General features: G+C 41.8%; 1 protein-coding gene across 4 annotated transcripts in view; it reads right to left on the bottom strand.

The window, feature by feature from the left end:
* Positions 1–22468, bottom strand: part of grip1 (glutamate receptor interacting protein 1) — a 766317-nt gene that overhangs the window by 8768 nt on the left and 735081 nt on the right. For 2 of the 4 annotated variants that reach the window (XM_060903259.1, XM_060903260.1), the window contains exons 17-21: positions 19538–19742; positions 19164–19303; positions 13624–13803; positions 5096–5261; positions 1636–1747 (exon numbers count right to left, since the gene is read on the bottom strand). In XM_060903259.1, the coding sequence (XP_060759242.1) occupies positions 1636–1747; positions 5096–5261; positions 13624–13803; positions 19164–19303; positions 19538–19742 (803 nt within the window). The remainder of the gene's footprint in view (positions 1–1635; positions 1748–5095; positions 5262–13623; positions 13804–19163; positions 19304–19537; positions 19743–22468) is intronic. The other 2 variants (XM_060903262.1, XM_060903263.1) reach the window with 2 other exon arrangements.

Genomic DNA, 22468 nt, shown 5'->3' with positions numbered 1-22468 from the left:
GAGAACACTGAACAACAATGGTGTGCATGGCAGGGTTGCAAGGAGAAAGCCACTGCTCTCCAAAAAGAACGTTGCTGCTCATCTGCAGTTTGCTAAAGATCACGTGGACAAGCCAGAAGGCTACTGGAAAAATGTTTTGTGGATGGATGAGACCAAAATAGAACTTTTTGGTTTAAATGAGAAGCGTTATGTTTGAAGCAAGGAAAACACCGCATTCCAGCATAAGCACCTTATCCCATCTGTGAGACATGGTGGTGGTAGTATCATGGTTTGGGCCTGTTTTGCTGCATCTGGGCCAGGACAGCTTGCCATCATTGATGGAACAATGAATTCTGAATTATACCAGCGAATTCTAAAGGAAAATATTAGGACATCTGTCCATGAACTGAATCTCAAGAGAAGGTGGGTCATGCAGCAAGACAACGACCCTAAGCACACAAGTCGTTCTACCAAAGAATGGTTAAAGAAGAATAAAGTTAATGTTTTGGAATGGCCAAGTCAAAGTCCTGACCTTCATCCAATCGAAATGTTGTGGAAGGACCTGAAGCGAGCAGTTCATGTGAGGAAACCCACCAACATCCCAGAGTTTAACCTGTTCTGTACGGAGGAATGGGCTAAAATTCCTCCAAGCCGGTGTGCAGGACTGATCAACAGTTACCGGAAACATTTGGTTGCAGTTATTGCTGCACAAGGGGGTCAGACCAGATACTGAAAGCAAAGGTTCACATACTTTTGCCACTCAAAGATATGTAATATTGGATCATTTTCCTCAATAAATAAATGACCAAGTATAATATTTTTGTCTCATTTGTTTAACTGGGTTCTCTTTATCTACTTTTCTGACATGTGTGAAAATCTGAAGATGTTTTCAGTCATATTTGTGCAGAAATATAGAAAATTCTAAAGCGTTCACAAACTTTCAAGCACCACTGTACAAATCAGCCTTCCCTTTTTGTCACAAGCCTGCAAAATACCTACAAAATTAGATCTAAAGTGAGATGAAGCTCGAATTCAGGAAGAATTAATCAGAGAGAATGCTGATTCAATGTAATGCGAGACCCAAGTGAACGATCCATTTAATATCACTAACTGGCTGACTGAATAAAACTGCGCAATCTACCAGTAGGTGGAAGAGTCTCTCTCTCTCAGTCTGATTTGTGTGAAAGTTCTTCATCATTCCTTAGTTGTTCATATCTTTTGAATGCACCCCCAGGATTTGTAATGGTTTGTAATGGTTGTGTGTTATGGCCCGGCCCCTCCCCTCCCTCCGGACCATTGCTCCCCTCCCCCCCAGCCTTAAGCAAGCGTGAGACTCTGAGCCACACAGCACAGGGAGAGCTCCAGGATGCCAGTGCTACAAGCAGAGAGGAAGCCCAAAAAAGGAAAGGGGGTACCAAGACGGCCAGGTTTCTCTTAGTCAGAAGCCTGTTTGGCTTGTCCTGGAAAGAGAAGGAGCAGTTACACAAAACCAAAGGCATGACAGCGTGCGTCTGTAGACAGGGGTTGGGGAAGGGGTGTATGGAGGAAGGGTGGGACGCTGAAAGAAGTGCACAGGGATGTTAAAAACTGGAAATGGTCACAGTTAGGGGATGAAATGAATTTTGGTTGGATGACTAAGTGCTCCTATTGTGTTACCTCAAGTTCGCGGAGGATCCCAGACTGGCCGCAGGTCTCCAGATCCTCCAGCGCCTGAGACCAAAAGTTCTCCTCCTGATCCGGCTCTGTGCCATCGTGACCCACGGTGAACCTGGCAATGAGAAGCAAGCAAAGGAGGTTTCAACACTCCACCCATGCTGCTACAACAGCAGCCAATGAGCAGGCAGGCACCACAGGTATGAGCACAGAACACGACCAATGGGGCTGTGCAGGCACTGGTGGTGGAGGTGTGGCTCGGAAAAGAAGAAAAGAAATGGGACACATCATCCGGTGCAGCTGGACACAGAGATGGTGACGCGATGCCAGGCTGTGATACCCATGAAGGGCCGCGTGGCTTGGGGGCATGGGGTGAAGGGCCACGCTGGGTTTGAATAATGGGGCACATGGCACTGAGCCTCACCTGCTATCTGAGATAAGGCCAGTAGGCAGCGTGGCGGCTCTGCAGACAGGTAACGGAGAGACGCTTCAATCAACATGGTCATGTGAAACACGAATAAAAAGCAGTCTCCTGCCCAGAGCAGCAGCCATTGTAGCTCAGAAGCTTTGCGTCTCACCTCAAAACAGGAGCTATTATTATTGCTTTAAAAGATCCTTTATAAAATTATATTCATTGGTAAAGATTTCTTTTATTCAAAATATGCACGTTTGATACCAAATATATGAATTAGTACATCAAATGTTTGTAGGACAACACTTATCCCGCCATATTTTACGATGCGCCATTTTCACTTGTCAGATTTAGACTCTGTCTGTGCCTTTAAACACCACTCTGACAAAAACACCACTGAGGGAGTTAACCTCATTAGCACTTGCTTTACAAGAACACACACAAAGCAAGTGATAATGACACACCGCTCTGTCCTGCCCTTAGTCATTTCCGGTAAAATGTAGTTTTTTTGTGAAACTAATTATTTCCAGTGGAGATGAGTGAACAAAGCATATGTCATAAGCTACAATTTATACTTCACGTTCTATACAAATTTTTGAGAAATATGACATCCTCTTAAAGGGATGTCTAAGAAAATTACACAAAGAAAAACATCCCAAGATCAACCGTAATCTTCTCATGTAATTACTTTACATTTAAGAGGCATTGTGCATCATACTCTGTAACTGTGCATAGTACAACCTTAGCTATTCTATCCGTATTCACTGGATATAAGCAATCACGCACTCTGATTGGATACTGTACTACAAGGCTATCAGCTCATATACCATGAGTAGAGAAAAACAAAATGGCGGAGCGCATCAAGTCGGATACATCACTTTGTTGTCAAGTACACTGACAGTCAATGAAAATGTCCAGGTGACATTTATGAAAATAATTTTATTCATAAGCTATGAAATCATGTACTAGAAGCTTACAGATCAATATACTGACATTTAACTCGAGATGAATAAACAAAAAATCACAATTGTTGTGAGCTTTGATAATGTACAGTCCGAACAAAATGGATACCCTGTAATTGGAAAGTTGCAGCTTCAGGACCGAGTATTGTCCCCACCAACAGCAATACAAGCCGTCAGTCTGCGACGCATACTGCGTATCAAACGGCGAATCCTGTCTTGTGGAATGGCCTGCCACTCCTCTTGAAGAGCCTGGATCAGTTGACCTCTGTTCATGGGACGAGGAACACGGTTCTGGATCTGAACACCAAGGTGATCCCATAAATGCTCAATGGGATTGAGATCAGGTGAATACGCAGGCCATGGCAGGGTTTGGACATTCAATCGACGCCCAACTTCTGAAAAACTTAGGCCGGCTTGCACCATGCCGAGGGCCCGCCATCTGTCATCTGGATTTAACCATGGCATCTTGGACATAAGGAATACAAAAGTTGGCTTTTTCATGGCCTTAATAAAGGCTATCCAACCCATCCTTTCAACCGTGTACAAATTTTTGTTTTTCTCCAAAACAGCACTTTGAGCTGATTCCTAAAGACCACTCCCTGAAGACTATTGAAAAATGTTTGGATTGAGGAGAACTCATTAATGACTTCTGTGCATGCTATTCAATAGAAACATCTCAAAACAAACATTTCCCCAACTCCATATTGCATAATATGTTGAATTATTGACCTGGACTTTTTCATTGACTGCCAGTGTATTTAAAAGAAATAGAAATAGCTAAAAGAATATAGCTCCCCCCAAATATCTCCTGTTCCACACTCCAGCCCAGTTGGTGGCGGTAATGCACCATTAAGTTGGTTTGCCAACCACCAAAAAAAATCCTAAAAAAGAAGAAAATGGCAGAGCGTGTTACTGAATCAACCGAGGACAAAATAAAAACTTGACTTGAAAACAAAACCTCCAAAAAATACAAAAAAAGCAGCAAAATATGAAATAAAAGTATTTGATGGTAAGAACATATCTTTTTTTTTAATTTTCAATAATTATTATTATAGCATTTTTCACAAATTGCTCCCGTCATTGCGCCGGTTTGTTTACATTCAAAGTGGAAATTATTTTGCTGGACGTTTTGTATAAAGTTTTTATTTATCGAATTTGCAAAAAATAAAAATAAAAACGCTCGGTTTCTCAAAATCCAGTGAATGTAGATAGAATAAAACAGTTATTCCACTCAATCTTGTCGTACATGGCTTATAGCCAACTCGGCGCTATGCGTCTCATCGGCTATCAGCTCATGTATGACTCGATTTCGTGGAATAACTGTTAACTATAGCGGTTAGTTATACTGAACTACCATGAATGACCACTAAATATCCGTTTGGATCACTGAAGCGCAAAGATACTACTGATATGCACAAACTAGTTCTATAAGGAGGTCTTTTTGTGTTTATGCTTTAAAACAATTGGGTTAGCAAAAGATCATGAATGATGTATCGTTTTGCTCCAAAGAGTATTACTAACAGTAGGCTCTCAGTAGAATCACATTACAATCACAATATTACAACTGTACACTCAGTTACTCGGACCTACATTCATTGGTCCATAGATTTATTCGGTAAATCTACCACATAGGTGCACACAGTAGGTGCACATTTACTGACTGTAGCCCAGCAGATGCTATTAGTCAGACCATCTTCTTCCTCCTCCATCAAAGACCACCACTGAGCAGGTATTATTAGGTGGTACATCATTCTTAATCCAGCAGTGACATGGTGATGGCATGGTAGTGTGTGGTGCTGGTATGAGAGTACCGTATATGATACAGGAGCAATGCAGAGATGCTTTTTTTTTTTTGGATAAATATCTGGTCAGTGGTGGTCCTATAGTAGTCCCTCTCCACTGATGGGTGGGATACAGTTAGTCATTTTATACCTCCCAAGTGCCCAATGTGGTAGGTTCACCTGATTAAATTACCAAAAATTATACACAAAAGTCAAATGAAGTATCAACATTAGATTAATTTTCTAAATCGCTCCTTTGCACAGAGCAAAGTGTAGTATTTGTGTGGAGGCGTGTTTGTGCTCTGTACCCGCTAGCAGTGGGTTTGTCCCATTCATCATCACTGAGGCCGAGGTCCTGCAGGATGGTGCTCTTCTGACGGCTGCTGCCTGGAGACACACTGCCACGACTCACTTTGGCGTTCCTCCATTCGTGGCTGTGGAAACTGTAGCCCGATGCCTGGAAGCCTGTTGGAGCTGGAACACACACACACCCACATTAATTTGTACACTGGACCAGCCCATGACTTGGGGAATTGTGAAAAGTGAATTGCCAATAATGCAGACTAGAGAAAATGCATCAGTATACATGAGATTATTCTCTTCACATTCACTGGATATGAGCAATCACGTGCTCTGATTGTCTACTCTACTACTCGGATATCAGCTCATATACCGTGAGTAGAGAAAAACAAAATGGCGAAGCGTGTTGCTGAACCAATCAAGGACGAAGTAAACACTCTACTCGAAAACAAAACCCTAAAAAATAAAAAAAAAAGGCAACAAAATATGGAATAAAAGTATTTGATGGTAAGAACACATCTTTTTTTATTTTTCAAGAATTATTATTATAGCATTTTTCACAAACTGATACTGTCATTTCGCCGGTTTGTTTGCAGTCTAAGCAGAAATGATTGTCAGATTTGCAAAAAATAAAAATACTCCGTTTCTCAAAATCCAGTGAATGAGGATAGAATAAAAGAGTTATTCCACTCGGCGGCACGGTGGTGTAGTGGTTAGCGCTGTCGCCTCACAGCAAGAAGGTCCTGGGTTCGAGCCCCGTGGCCGGCGAGGGCCTTTCTGTGCGGAGTTTGCATGTTCTCCCCGTGTCCGCGTGGGTTTCCTCCGGGTGCTCCGGTTTCCCCCATAGTCCAAAGACATGCAGGTTAGGTTAACTGGTGACTCTAAATTGACCGTAGGTGTGAATGTGAGTGTGAATGGTTGTCTGTGTCTATGTGTCAGCCCTGTGATGACCTGGTGACTTGTCCAGGGTGTACCCCGCCTTTCGCCCGTAGACAGCTGGGATAGGCTCCAGCTTGCCTGCGACCCTGTAGAACAGGATAAAGTGGCTACAGATGATGATGAGTTATTCCACTCAATCTTGTCGTACATGGCTTATAGCCTATCAGCTCATGTACAACTCAATTTCATGGAATAATTTAATTATCACTGTCACAGCCTTGAGCTCCACACTGTGTGTCATGGCTCCAACAACACCCCGTGTTTTAGTTTTTACTTTGGTCCTGTTCATATCACCATCAGTGCCGAGTCTTATTTTCCATTTGCCTCATTCCTAATTTTCTGTCTTGTTTATAGTAAATTTCCAGGTTTTGACTTGTGACTATTCTCCAGGGTCCCAGTAAAGAACTGAAGGCAAATTTTTTTATCATCAAAATATTATTTATCTCATTTTATTAAATATCGGAATGCATTTTTGATCGCTATTTTGTCGCTGCTATAGCAAGTTATGAGTGTTTGAAATATGCTCTGTAATATATCAGTCCATATGTCAAAGCAATGGCCGTAAACGAGATTCGTTGAGACCTGTGCGAGACATCGTAGGACGGAAGTAAAACGTAGAGCAGAAAGCAAAGTGACCAACATCTGCCAACGTTGTCAAAAGACGCGCGCGCCCTCTTTCGAATGCTGACGTAATCAAGCTAGAAATTTTGCTTGTTTTGAGAGCAATCAGGGAAGTTTGAATAAAGTAGTCAGTAATCGTCATTTAAACTCGTTTTTGTGCAATATTTCGTTTGGAAAACAGTTTTCAAAATGGCAGCATCGACACCTGGCTGACACTTCACATTTCGAAGTCTCGCACAAGTCTCGTGAAGATCGCACGGATAAGCGACGCCTGCCGTGGACCAAACGAATTAAATTCAACATGGCTAAAAACCGAATAAGCTGATAAGTATAATATTTAATTGCAATTAGTTGCCAATACGAGTCACGATATAAGGTTACTAAAACCGAAAACGTAATTAAATAACACGTTAATTAAGAAATGAAGCAAGTTTAAAAATGACCTCAGTTCTCCTTTAAAATATAAAGTGACGTATATCAGTCTTTAGACTAAATACACTGTGGTCAGTCATTGGACTGCATGACTCTTTTCCTCCATCCACCTCTCAAATTGCTCCAAAAATATCAGACTGGCTTTCTGACATCTCCTTGATGAAAGACCTGAAAATCAACTTTGACAAAACTGAACTCCGATGCGGCTGAACCTGTCAATCACCGTCAACGCCCTCACAGTCTATCTGGCACACATGACTGAGAAAGAATGTTAGTGTAATTTTAGATGACACACTTTACTTCTCTGATCGCATCACACTCACCACTACTGCCTGCAGATTTCTTTGAGGAACACAACCTTTTCTGAGTATAGAATCTGCTCGAGTTCTTGTGCAAACCCCAGCTATTTCTAAACTCCAGCTTTCTAAACAATCCAGTCCAAACCTCCCAAAGGTCTCTTACGTGACGCCATTACCGAGGTCATACCACTAGCTTCCATTTGTCTTGGCATTTTAGGCATCAAAGAGCTCCATGTTCAGACCGACTTGCACTTCAGCTTAGGTCTTTAACTTCAAGATGTACTGCAGGTCCTTCTTTGAGGTCTAAACATCCTCCTTGCTGCTTCAGTGTCTGAACTATGGATAAGAGTGTGTGTTTAGAACCCTGCTGAGGACTGCAGCCTCAGACGATGAAGGTGTGTGCGTTGATCCTGTTTGTGTGCACTAAATAAAGACCAACTCAATTTATCCCAGCAGCTCCTGACTCTCTGCACCCAAGAACACCTACTTTTCTCTACACTCACTCCACTTTGGTTTTCTTTTGTATTGCTTCTTGGCTTTTCATTTATTGCAGTATTACTTATAGCCTTATATTTGAAATTGTCTTTCGGTTCCTGTGCCTTCAACGGTTTGCATGTTGTTGTTTTTTTAACTCGCTCTGCATACGAGTGTCTATTAAGTGACTAAATTAGTGCTGTCAAGCGATTAAAATATTTAATCGTGATTAATGTCACGACTGTCATAGTTAACTCGCGATTAATCGCAATTTAATCGCACATTTTTGTCACATGAAAAACCATTGTAATTCTCTTATCAGCATAAAAACGTGAATGGGCTTGCTTTGTATTGCAAAGCATAACACGTCTTGATACAGCCACTGCAAAGTGAAACCTAAGCCGAACACCGGGGCTAGCAAAAGAACCATGAGTGAAGTGATCTACTGTTTGAGTTAGTCTACAACTCTAATCAGAGAGATAGGTTACACAGTGTCGGTAGGCTTGACATGCTTGATTATAATATAAAGTACACTATTATATTAACTTTAAGTTGTTCGTTGATAAATATTGCATTGAATCTGATCTTTACTGTTTCAGCTCACTTAACACATTTTGTACTTTTACACTTTCTGCCTGTTGATGCGTCGCGCTGTCCAATCAGAGGCAGCCAAATTTGCATATTACAGGAAGGATTTCTGGGATAGCATTGAGTTTACAGTTCAGAGGGATCTGGCTTCTTTAGACGCTGTCTTCTTAAAACTGAATAAATATTTAAAAAGAGCCAAATGAGCCAGTCTTTTGAACGGCTCTTTTCAAAGAACGGATCACAAAGATGCGGATCCCATCAAAGAGCCATAAATCCCATCTCTACTAGCGCGCCCTGCCCGCGCTGGTTCTTTGGGGGGGAGGGCAGAGGACTCTGGCTGTGCGGGGCGTGGCATTACAGTCTAGCTGCTATCGGTTTTCTAAGCAAAGTCTATGTTCCAAGTTCCTGGCAGTTTCAAAAGCTTATGAAAAACCTACATCATGTCACAGAGCGTTAATCTCGCGATAAAAAAAATTATCGCCGTTAAAATTGAGTCAAGTTAACGCGTTAATAACGCGACATTTTTGACAGCACTAGACTAAATATAATTTGCACACCAATCATTTATAAACAGACGCCAACTTTCCCATCTTCCAGCTTTTACACATTTTTTTCGACCAAAATAGTCACAGTCCTATTGCTTGTATTGGTTTTTAGCAAGGATGACCATGCTTGTTTACTCGTACTCATAAAAGATGCTCCGATATCAACATTCGATACCATGTCACATCAGCCTAATGTATTTTACTGCATTACATAATGTATTTCATAATTACCCTTTAAATCAGTGCAAAACAGACCGAACTACTGCATCTTCCTACAATATAAGTAACCTGGCTGACCTGTGTACGCAGTACAGTAAGCATGGTCGTTAAAAATGAGCGCCTGGTGTCATGAATTGTGTGTACACTGAAGAGAGTTCTACGAGCACTGAATACTCACACACACATGCACACTTCATTTCTGTTCACTCTGCCTGCAAGCCAAGGTGCAATCACGCAAGTTCGTGCCAATTGCCTTCACGCTCAGTACTAAAGATACTGTTTAATCCCTGTAAACATAAAATTCAGCATGAAGAGTTCATTGCTAGCAGCACATGGCAGCGGCCAGCATAAGCACAGTTAAATAAAAGGTTTCATGATGCCCCTGATTGTGGAATACTAAACAGGTTACTGATTAGCTCATCCGGCCGACAGGCGATGAGCTTATGCCATCTTGTGTTGTCCATTGTCCGTTATCTGTCCGGCGTCGTCCACATTTCACAAAAATCGCTTCTTCTCTCTCGATTCTTCACCGATTTTTACTCTTTTTGGCAGGAAGGTAGGTCTGCCTGGGGTGCATATAGCTTCTGTCCAAATTTGCATAACTGCAATTATTAATGAAGATATGGAGTAATTAAGCCCTATCAAGCAGTTTCCACACAAATCGCTTCTTCTCCCTCAATTCTTCACCGATTTTGATTCTTTCTGGCATGAAAGTGGGGTACCTAGGGTGCATATAACTTCTACCTAGATTTGCTTCATTACAATTATTAATGAAGCTATGGACTAATTAAGCCTGAATGAGCAGTTCAACAAAAATTGCCTCTTTCTTCTCGGTCAATTCCTCACCGTTTTGGATTCTTTCTGGCAAACAGGTAGGTATTCCTAGGGTGTATATAGCGTGTATATAGTATATAATAACTTGCAGCATTTATTGCGCAAGGTGGCCCACTTTAGATCGTTCTTTCTGGACTAGACAGGGCCAGAGTGAGCTACGCCGGCATTGACGGTCTTGTTTGGTATCAGTATCGGCTTTGACAAGTACCAAAAAACTCGTATTCAGTCTGAAGAAATGGGATCAGTGGTTCCTTATTGTTTTAGTACCTGTATAGATATCTATATCTGAGATTTACACATCTGCACAGGGCAGCGAGGGCTGGAAGTGCTGCGGGAATGTGATTGTGCTCTGTGTGAACCTTCGAACCTAAAGAAACAGACTCATTTTTTAAGGAGAGGGGGAGAGAGAGAGAGAGAGAGAGAGAGGTCAGCCTTGAGGAGGTGTATGTCAGAAAGACAAGATGAGATTTATGATCTCTCTAAATGAAAACTGATTGAAAGTGACACTTGATCATTAAGAGAAAAGTTAAGTCCTCTGTGGGAGGCGGAGTGAGCATGACAATGGGTTTTGGCCCTAACGACTCATGGATAGCAACGAGAGGCCAATTTTGGTGCAGTGGACCTGCTCAAGCAGCAGCACTGATCATGTTTAACAATGCTGCAGAACAAATTAGACTGGCTTGGCTGTTATTTTCCCTCTGTGTAGTTTAAAGTAAAAAATTTTTTTCCCATGAATCAATACTATGCACTAATATATTTGGTAAATGAACACATCTCGAATAATCTATTTAAATCAGGCCTGATTATTGCAGCATGGATTGTCAGTGATGAGTCTAAATATGAACCCTGAAACTAATTAGCGATAAGAACTTTATGCATTATTAAATTATACATTTAATTGCAATCATTTCTTGCCTGCTGTACAGTGTTTAGCAGAACATAAATACAGTTCCCTCTGTGGGCCTAATAATTCCTGCCATTATCAGTTAATGCAATCTGAACATTTTTTCACCATTCTGTTTCAGACAAATGATTAGACTTGACCAGGAGGCCACTGCATCTTATCCATTACTGATATGAGGTCTGCTAACGATTCTGTGCATTCCAACAAACAGCAGCAGTTATTTAGTACACAGCTGTATAAACTTACGTACGCTCACAAAGACAAAAGGGAAGAAGTAGCTCAGAAAAAGAAACTATATATTAACAGTTATTCCACGAAACTGAGTCGTACACGAGCTGATAGCTGACGAGGAGTGTAGCATCGAGTTGGCGATAAGCCATGTACGACAAGATTGAGTGGAATAATTTATTTTATCCACATTCACTGGATTTTGAGAAACGGAGCATTTTTATTTTTAGAAAATTCGATAAATAAAAACTTTATACAAAAAGTCCGAAGAATTCATTTCCGCTTAGAATGTAAACAAACCAGCGAAATCACAGTAGCAATTTGTGAAAAATGCTATAATAATAATTCTTGAAAAAAATATATATATGTTCATCAAATACTTTTATTCCATATTTTGTTGCTTGTTTTTTTTGGGGAGGGTTGTTTGTTTTCAAGTAGAGTTTTTATTTTGTCCTCGGTTGGTTCAGCAACATGCGCCGCCATTTTGTTCTTCTTCTTCAGGGTTTTTTTTGGTGGTTGGCAAGCCAACTTAAAGGTGAATTACCGCCACTGACTGGGCTGGAGTGGGGAGCAGGCGATATTGGGGGGGGGGGGGGGGGGGGACTATATTCTTTTAGCTATTTCTGTTTCTTTTAAATCCTTGATAAAGCCGCCATTTTGCTTTTCTCTCCTCATGGTATATGAGCTGATATCCTAGTAGTAGAGTTGCCAATCAGAGCGCGTAATTGCTTAGATCCAGTGAATGTGGATAGAATAATAACAGACAGTACTGTGTATGATGTTTTTGTACATCCTTAAAATTTCCTACTAATCCAATTCAAGGAAAGAATTATCCAGCACACAAATTAATATTCGGCCTATGCAGGGTTCAAGTGAAGTGACCATGTACTGCACGGCTGCAGATATACTGTAATTGTCAGATGGTACTGGCTGTACAGACTCCATTAGGAAGTCTACTGAGATTCACACTGATGACTCAATTTTATCAAAATAATGAGATAAGTTCTGGCCTTGCTCTCGTGCACAAAATCATAACCTTCTTTCATGTAACCAGGAGAGCTAGACCAAAAGAGATTTGATCATTCTTTCTTAGAACTGATGAAAGCCTTCTATTAGGATTAGTATTAAAGCTTAGAAGTGGTTACATTTGCATTTCAGCTTTCATTTTTACATACTTTCAGCCTTAAACATGATCTACGCCCTTAACTGGAAAGCAGAGTTATTTAGCCTTTAAAAGAAGACTCACAGGGCATATATACCTTTAATACAGAGGTGAGGTTGGTTAAAGGAGAAGGGGAAGCTTTGTCAGTGTTTACAATGCTACTGTGCTACGGAGAAGCCATGGCCTAATGGGCAGAGAAGTGGCTTCAGAACCAATAGGTTGCTGGTTTGATTCCCTGGACCAGCAGGAATGGCTTCAGCATGACACCTAACCCCAGGCTGCTCTGAGTACGTTGCTCTGGATAAGAGCGTCTGCTCAATCCCATTAATGTAATGTACTGCAGTTTACCGGGAGAGCATCAGAGGGCTCTACAACCACGACCTGCTCTTTTAAATTACAGAAACAACAAATGCTGCAGTTTCTTTTTAGAAAACGAAACCTAGTCTAAGGATGCTTTCACGCCTATTAGACTATTTGCAGTCTGCATTAGAGACTAATACATTTAGTTTGTTTGCTAATTGAGTTGGTTTAGTTTCATACTGCGGATACTGTAAATAAACAAACCAAAAACAAACAAACAAACAAACAAACAAACAAACAGACAAACAAAAACCGCTCTCAGGGGCATGTATAGGTGAAAAGGATTCTGATAAAATATGCTAAATGCGCACAGAAGTCACAAAAATCAACCGAACCCAGAGACCATGGAACCAATTCTCAATAAGTTCTTGGATAATTGTACAAATAACTACTTTCAAAATATATTTTGTGTACTTCATCCCCTGTTTGTTTTCTATTTTTGTTCGTCTGTCCAAATATCCAGAAAATAATGCATTATTGAAGCTCGCCATTTGGCTCTACAGAGAAATGATCGATAGAAAAATGATCATCTTGAGAAAAATGATGCCTGCAACCAATAATACACATCATGTTTGGTTCACTGCATGCACATAGGTCGATTCAGGGTCAAATCACTTTCTCACTGTAATTAAGCCATGCGAGGGTTCAACTGGAAGTGAAACAAGACCACCTCACTGAGACGTTTCCCCAGACCAGATGTTTTAGTCCACAGCTGCATGTGTTTGCTGTGTTCTCATCTTCTCAAATGAGCCACACCAAAAAGGAAAAACACACCAGGGTTTGATTCAAGTGGACTAAACACTGGATATGCGAACACATCGGAAAAAGTGATTTGTGGATTATTGAGAGACACACACACAAAAAAACCCCCCACAAAGCCTCTCTTTCCAACATGTGCTCCGCATCCAAAGACAAACCCACACCCACCCACCCTGAGGGCTGAAGGAGGCATCGATAGCTGAACCGTCCCAGGACTCGACGGCGCTGTCCACACTGGGAATGGTGGTGGAGTAGACGTCTGACAGTTTCCCTGGCTTCTGCTGATTCTCATCCTCCGCATCACTCAGTTCACCCAGATGCCCAGTCACTGATGGCTGTTTAGGACTTGCCACTGTGTACACACACACACACACACACACACACACACACACACACACACACACACACACACACACACACACACACACAATAAAGCAAACACTGAGCCAAGGGGCGCTGAGCTTAATGCATCATCATACATAGAAAATAATAAAAGGCATTTTTTTCCTCCCCAGAGCCACAAATCAATGTTCATCCAGTGACTCATAGACACACTTTGAGCCATTTGTGACTCATTCTAACATTCGGAACGAGAAGTCAGAATAGCCCACTGGAGTAAAAAAAAACAACCTGATTTTGTGTCAAAAACTGTTTTGTTTAAAGATTCATTGGTTTTGGATCAAATAAAGCCTCAGCTTCATATCGTAGTAGCGTTGTTATGAAATTCAAACAATAAAAACATATTTTCTCCACATTTTCTCCTCCTTTATTGCAAACTCTAACAGAAATAAAACACTCAATATTGCTCAAACAGCAGGTTTCCATGTACGTGTGCATGTTACTGTATATACTTAAACAAAAACAAAGCATACACTCAACTTCAGAATTATTGACTCCCTTACAGAAAATGATTAGAAATTAGGATAAAATAAATAATCCATGAACTCTAAGGGTTTTTTATTTTAACAGTATATGTTTTCTCAAAACTAATTCAATTTAACTTTATTCACACACAATATATAATGTGAGAAAGAAAATTTACTAAAAAACTTAAAGTGAGATGGCCTTTCGATTTCATAAAATCGGTGAAATTTAGTTCTCTCTGAAATTTGGTCATTGTGATGTATGTTTATTTCTGTAATATCTCCAAAAAAAAAAAAACCAGGCCATTCTGTGGCTGGGAAGTTATTTAATTTGAGGAGATTCCCGAGCAAATAATGTGCATGAAATTGCTCGTTTCATGCAGTCAAGCAGACAGAGGAAGTCTCATCTCATCTCATCTCATTATCTCTAGCCGCTTTATCCTTCTACAGGGTCGCAGGCAAGCTGGAGCCTATCCCAGCTGACTACGGGCGAAAGGCGGGGTACACCCTGGACAAGTCGCCAGGTCATCACAGGGCTGACACATAGACACAGACAACCATTCACACTCACATTCACACCTACGCTCAATTTAGAGTCACCAGTTAACCTAACCTGCATGTCTTTGGACTGTGGGGGAAACCGGAGCACCCGGAGGAAACCCACGCGGACACGGGGAGAACATGCAAACTCCACACAGAAAGGCCCTCGCCGGCCCCGGGGCTCGAACCCAGGACCTTCTTGCTGTGAGGCGACAGCACTAACCACTACACCACCGTGCCGCCCACAGAGGAAGTCCGTGTGACCATTTGCAGGTTTACCTTCTTCTTCTTTTCGGTTTTATGGCAGCTGGCATCCACAGTGTTGCATTACTGCCATCTACAGGTTTACCTTGACTGTGCACTGACAGTTCCACCATTCTGTCTCTAAACGAACAGCTGATCACACCGAGGTGCTCGCTGACCGCCGATATCTATTAGTTTGGTCCTGTATTTCCTTTCCTTCGTATATAACATAACATCTTTTCTTCTCACCTTCCGTTACTGTAGTCGTTCTTTCACGTTTAATCCGCACACTCACGTCCTCCATTTTTCTGTCCCGTTTCAAATTTGTATCCCACAATGCTTTGTGTGAACAGGGAAAGCCCACCACGTGATGCATGACTTAGTATCTTGAATTGGGTCATGGTGAAGCAGGGAAAAATAGCAGAGAATTTAGGGCCACATGGCCTGAAATTCATTAACTGTTCTATTAAAAAAATCGAATAAAATTGGAAGTCTGTGATTCGAATTCAGTAGCTTTCGGTCCACTAAACAAAAATAACTGGGTGCCGGGGAAAATTCTTTTTATGGCCTAAACTTGAAAAATCTGAAAGGCAGTCTACCTTTAATGCAATTATATATAACAGAAAAAGAATTTGCAAACAATAGTTACCACAATTATTAATATAAAGTGTGTATGGCTGTTGAAATAGTATAAACTTTTGTGTCAACAGCCACCCATCTCATATTGCATTTTTTTTTTTTGCATAACTAGTAAATATTTTCTGCAAAACTCTGTCTTCAAGATGATCAGCAATTCAATAAAGATATAGTGAAAACTCCCCTAAAGAGAATATCATCAAGCCTTCCTGAACTGTCTTATGATGTTGGAGACACCTGTAGAGGGATCCTGAAGCATTTGAAGCTTCTTTATATTCTTAGATTTGTGCATGTCGAGTTTGCTATTCAAGTCAGAGCACATATTTTTAATAGGGCTCCTTCTTGTGATATTGATGAAGTACAAATACAACGCCGCTATCAAACAAAAAAGCCGAAGCTTTCCTCTTTATGGCAAAATACTGTTCTGTGTAGAAATGTCAGGGAATGGAGATGGAGGCAGCTGCAAGTGCAGATAACTTATGTGAAGTACAAACAACTAAAATTGTGAAGATAAGAACCATAAATATGAACTGTGGATTGAAGGCAAGAAAAAAAAAACACAAACTCGACAATGACATGCTGAACGACTGGAATTTAAATCGTGGTGCAACAAGGTATAACGAGACACAGGGTGAGAGTGATTAGTGAGACATGAGGTGTTGGGGCTGATGGGGAGTATAGTTCTGTGCCCTTTAGTGCCACCATGACAAAAGGTGACTCAAAGTAATAGAATGTCACATATAATGTGCAATTCTTGAAATGAATTTCATGTATCCAGTGGAAGAAAATTCAAAAAGTGTGTGTGTGTGAGTGAGTGAGAGACAGAGAGATAGTCAGAATGCACCATTTGCACTTGAGACGCACTCGTGCATCTCAAACAATGAGAACATTGTGGAAAAAGTTAAATATTTTTCGGCAGTTATTTAAGAAAGTGAAATTTTAATATATTCTAGACTCATTACATGTAAACTAAAATGTTTCAAGCATTTTCTATTTCAATTTTGATAATTATGGCCTAAACTGCAAAGAAATTTAAAAAAATCTTGAAATATTCGAGTATTTCATTTCAAGTTTGAGTAAAACAGAGAAAATACCATGCATCTCTCGGCCTAGTTCAGTACACACAACTACAACCATGGGAAACACTGCTGACTTGACAGCTGTCCAGAAGACGATCATCGACACCCTGCACAAGGACGGTAAGCCATAGAAGGTCATTGCCGAAAAGGCTGGCTGGAAAAGGTGCACAAGCAACAGGGATGACTGGTGCCTTGAGAAGACTGTCAAGAAAAGTTGATTCAAGAACTTGGGAGAGCTTCACGAGGAGTGGACTGAGGCTGGTGTCAGTGCATCAAGAGCCACCACATACAGACGTCTTCAGGAAAGGGGCTATAACTGTCACATTCCTAATATCAAGCCTCTCCTGTACCAGAGACAACGTCAGAAGTGTCTTACCTGGGCTAAGGAGAGAAACAACTGGACTGTTGCTCAGTGGTCCAAAGTCCTCCTTTTAGATGAAAGTAAATTTTGCATTTCATTTGGAAATCAAGTTCCTAGAGTCTGGAGGAAAAGTGGAGAGGTACATAATCCAAGGTGTTTGAAGCCCAGTGTGAAGTTTCTGCAGTCTGTGATGATTTGGGGTGCCATGTTATCTGCTGGTGTTGCTCCACTGTGTTCTATCAAGTCCAAAGTCAACACAGCCATCTACCAGGAGATTTTAGAGCACTTCATGCTTCCCTCTGCTGACAAGCTTTATGGAGATACCGCTTTCCTTTTCCAGCAGGACTTAGCACCTGCCCACAGTGCCAAAACTACTGCCAAATGGTTTGCTGATCATGATATTACTGTGCTTGATTGGCCAGCCAACTTGTCTGTCCTGAAGCCCACAGAGAATCAACGGGGTATTGTTAAGAGGAAGATGAGAAACACCCGACCCAAAAATACAGACGAGCTGAAGGCCGCCATCAAAGCAACATCGGCTTCAATAACACCTCAGCAGTGCCACAGACTGATCGCTTCCATGTCATGCCGCATTGATGCAGCAATTCGTGGTAAAGGAGCCCCAACCAAGTATTGAGTGTATAAATGAACATACTTTTCAGAAGTTGTATGTTTCTGTATTGTAAATCCTTTTTTGATTGATCCTAGGAAATATTCTAATAATCTGAGATACTAGATTTCTGATTTTGATGAGCTATAAGCCATAATCATCCATCTATTATCTGCAGCCGCTTATCCTGTCCTACAGGGTCACAGGCAAGCTGGAGCCTATCCCAGCTGACTACGGGCGAAAGGCGGGGTACACCCTGGACAAGTCGTCAGGTCATCACAGGGCTGACACATAGACACAGACAACCATTCACGCTCACATTCACACCTACGGTCAATTTAGAGTCACCAGTTAACCTAACCTGCATGTCTTTGGACTGTGGGGGAAACCGGAGCACATATGCCGCTTTTCCACTACAAACGCGGCTGAGTTGGGCTGAGCCGTGCCGTGCTGAGTTGGGCTGAGTGGGGCTGTTGGAGTTGCATTTCGACTACAACCGCGCTGAACCGTGCTGGCTGGAAGTGGGTGGACACATTGGGTGGAGTTAGCGAAAGTGGGTGGACGTCACGTGATGTCGTTAAGCGGCGCAAACAGTGACATCAGTGATCTTTTAAGCGGTAGTCTCACGACCCGGATAGTAAACAATAAACATGGAGGACATGGAGTCGTTAGTGTTGCTGGTCTTGGTGCTGTGGCTTGTTGTCACCGACAACGCCAACAGATACTGGCAAGAGCGTATAGATGAGGCGAGGCGCATAAGGCTTCAGAAATTCTCGTAATTCTTCTTCTTCCGGGTTTACGGTGTTTACAGATCCCAGCGTGCTCGCGGGGCGTGTGTGGGCATGTGAGGACACTCCTCCTCACCAATCAGTGCACAGGGGAGTATCTGCTCACGCCCCCAGCCTCACTCGGCTTGGTTTGGCTCGCTTCAGCCCCACTCCAAAACCATGCGAGTTTTGGGGGCTAAGCAGGGCTGAAGTGAGCTGAGTCGTGCTGTTTTGAGGTAGTCGAAACGCGAGCCGTGTCGGGCTGAAGTGAGCTGAAGCGAGCTGAAAAAGGGCCATTAGAGGAAACCCACGCAGACATGGGGAGAACATGCAAACTCCGCACAGAAAGGCCTTCGTCAGCCGCTGGGCTCGAACCCAGGACCTTCTTGCTGTGAGGCGACAGTGCTAACCACTACACCACCGTGCCGGCGCCATAATCATCAAAATTAAAACAAAAAAAGCTTGAAATATTTCACTTTATGTGTAATGAATATAGAATATGAAAGTTTACCTTTTTCAATTAAATTATGAAAAAATGAACTTTTTCATGATATTCTAATGGTTTGAGATGCACTAGTATATGTATTCTCAGCATGACAGATACACTACTCACATTCTCCCTGTTTCTTGATCTTCAGAGTAACAGACTCTCCAGCCATCTGAAGCAGGTGTATAGCTTCACTCAGCGGCTTCCCCTTCAAGCTGTTATTGTTAATGGCCAGGATACGATCCCCAACATGGATCGCCCCGGTCCTACACACCACAAACAATTTCATCAACAGTTGTAGATTTTCAGTGAACATCTTCAGAGCACCCATGGTTAAACTTTCAGTCTTTACTTTGATGTTCTCCTCTCTACTATCTCTACTATTCAGAGTACCCAAATACTCCTTCAGATGTCCAGTGTCAGCTTTTGGATATATAATTCAATATCTAATCACTAACTGTACAATATATTTGAGAGCGAACACAGTTAAGCAGCAGTACCTCTCAGCCAGGCCGCCTTTGGTGAGGCTGGAGATGATTATGGGGTCAAAGGGCTCCTCAGTGCCTGAGATGGTGATGCCCAGTGGGCCCCCGTAGCGCTTCAGCTCCACAGTATAGATGATGGCACCAGAGCTCTCCTGCTCGTCTGCAACACAGGCCAACAGCACACGGGCGTCCATATCAACACGGCCTAGACGAAGGACACCTCACAGAGGGGCAGAGAGCAGAACGAAGACAGCCCTCACAACACCGGACAGAGAGAGTGAAAGGGGGGTGGGGGGGTGGAGGAAGAACAGGTTGGGGGTTGATGGGCAGGGAAATGGAAAGGGATCCAGAGGTTGGAGATGAAAAATGGAAAGGGAAAAAAAAAGGGCAATCGAAAGAAAGATTTGGAAAATATAGGATATAAAATTTGGAAAGGGCTGCCTTAAAATGTATGGTGGAGTCAAGAGACAAAATGTGACGGAATCGAATAGGAATATACAAGGACACCCATCACTAGCTTCAAAAGACTAGCAATGTACCTGTAATACTGCAGGAATAATTATGTATCCTGAAAGAGTGCAGACACAAGGAAAAAGGAAATGCATGTACAAGGCTGTATGTTCAATTAAACACTTTCCTCCCGGCCCAGAAATGTCAAAGACAAGCACAGTCATTACTAAAACACTAAAACCCTTCCGATGAGCAACAGTGCTGAAAGATTCTCACAAAGCTGAATATTTTGAAATCTATGAAAGTTTAAGTTATCCTAAAGATAGAAGTTATCATGGTCTTTTCCCATGCATTTCGAGCACAGTTAGGTTCTAGCACTAGCATGGCTATTTATTCCCTAATGCTTAAAGGGGAACTGAAGGCAAATTTTTATGATCAAAATTCTATTTATCTCATTTTATTAAATATAGGAACGCATTGTTGATAGCCATTTTGTCACTGCTATAGCAAGTTATGAGTGTTTGAAATATGCTACGTAATAGATCAGTCCATATGTCAAAGCGATGGCCGTAAACGAGATTCGTTGAGACCTGTACGAGACATCGTAGGACGGAAGTAAAACATACAGCGGAAATCAAAGTGACCGACATCTGCCAACGTTGTCAAAAGACGCGCGCGCTCTCTTTCGAACGCTGACGTAATCAAGCCAGAAGTTTTGTTTGTTTTGATAGCAATCAGGAAAGTTTGAAAAAAGTAGGCAGTAATCGTCATTTAAACTTGTTTTTGTGCAATATTTCGTTTGGAAAACAGTTTTCAAAATGGCAGCACTGACACCTGGCTGACACTTCACGTTTCGAAGTCTCGCACAAGTCTCGCGAAGATCGCACGGATAAGTGACGCCTGCCGTAGACCAAGCAAACTAAATTCAACATGGCTAAAAACCGAATAGGCCGACAAGTATAGTATTTAATTGCAATTAGTTGCCAATACGAGCCACGATATAAGGTTACTAAAACCGAAAACGTAATTGAACAACACGATAATTAATAAATAAAGCAAGTTTAAAAATGACTTCAGTTCTCCTTTAACTGTTAGGCAAAAATTGAAAAGTCTGAAATATGATTTGAGAGAAGGCGAGTGATACAAGTGTGGAGGAGGCAGAAAGTAAGAGGAAACTGTCCTCCAGCCTCCACAGGTGCTTTTGTCCTCATAAGCACACAGAACACTCTCCGTCAATCACAAAGGTCACAAATTGTGAATTTGGAGAGGAAGGAGAGAGAGAGAGAGAGAGAGAGAGAGAGAGAGAGAGAGAGCTTGTAGACTCCTCCTGGGCCATTCATTTTATCCTGCAGCATCTGAGCCATACTAATGGGAAACATCATATCACCTCAAGAGTCCAACTCCACTGCTAAATTCAGAAAAACCGCAGCAGGACGTGTGTGTGTGTTCTTGCCCCGATAAAAGGAACTACATATTCAATCACTGTGTTAGCAAAGTCTGGCTCAACAGGAATCTCATTCTGTTTATGGAGTGATGAACAGAAAACAGTCCCCCTGATGACCCTCTTCACATTAATCAAAAGTTATAAGACAGCACTCAAATGTCATACTGGGGATTATTTATGATTCATTAGCCTAGCTAGAGGAAGGAAATGAGGAATCCTGGTTCCCTGTTTCTCTATTATTCCTTTTTTCTTTTTAAAAGTATGCTGAAAAGAAAATATGCCCCAGTTACGGTCAGGACTCAGAAGAGTCCATGCTACTGAAACTACCTTGTTATATTTACTTGACTTTATTGAAGGTGCAGTTATGCTGGAGTGCCAAAAGGCGAATGACACTGTAAATCATGATATTTTTTACAATCTATATAATAAGCGGCAAAGTAAGTTTGTTTGTCTTGAGCTAACATTGCCATTTCTCGATGGACTTTCACCAAATTTGGCAAGTAGGTCCAGGGATGACCCAGAATTTTGCAGATATAAACAAAATTCATCTACGGGCCCTAGGGAGGTCCCTGGGGAGCACAACATCCACCCACCCCCTCCCTCAATGCTTTTCACATTACATTTATCAGCACAAACTCTCGACAGATCTTCACTAAACTTGGCACGTAGGTACAGGAAATAGCCACGATTTGGCAGAACTCAGAAATTCCATATTTGGGCCCCAGGGGGTCCCCGGTGGGCCCCTGGTGGTGAATGTTTGGATTTTTGTTTGTCTTGGATAAACATAATTTCTCAATGGATCTTCACCAAATTTGACATGGAAGTCTGGGGGGCAACCCAGAATTTTGCAAAACCCAGGCAACGCCGGGTAACCTGCTACTTTACCAATATATACCAAACATACCAATCTCTTGGGTCAAGCAGCCCTGTGTTGGGGGGTGATGACGACCTAAAGCTTACCAGATGCTGACTTAAAAATTCATTTGCTGTATTACCAATTTCGCCAGAAAGTCTGTGACTGGGAGGTGTAGCAGAGAACGAGCAGGTAATGA

Source organism: Neoarius graeffei, chromosome 21, assembly GCF_027579695.1.
Source record: "Neoarius graeffei isolate fNeoGra1 chromosome 21, fNeoGra1.pri, whole genome shotgun sequence".
Taxonomy (NCBI): domain Eukaryota; kingdom Metazoa; phylum Chordata; class Actinopteri; order Siluriformes; family Ariidae; genus Neoarius; species Neoarius graeffei.
This window is presented reverse-complemented; position numbering and strand designations above follow the sequence as displayed.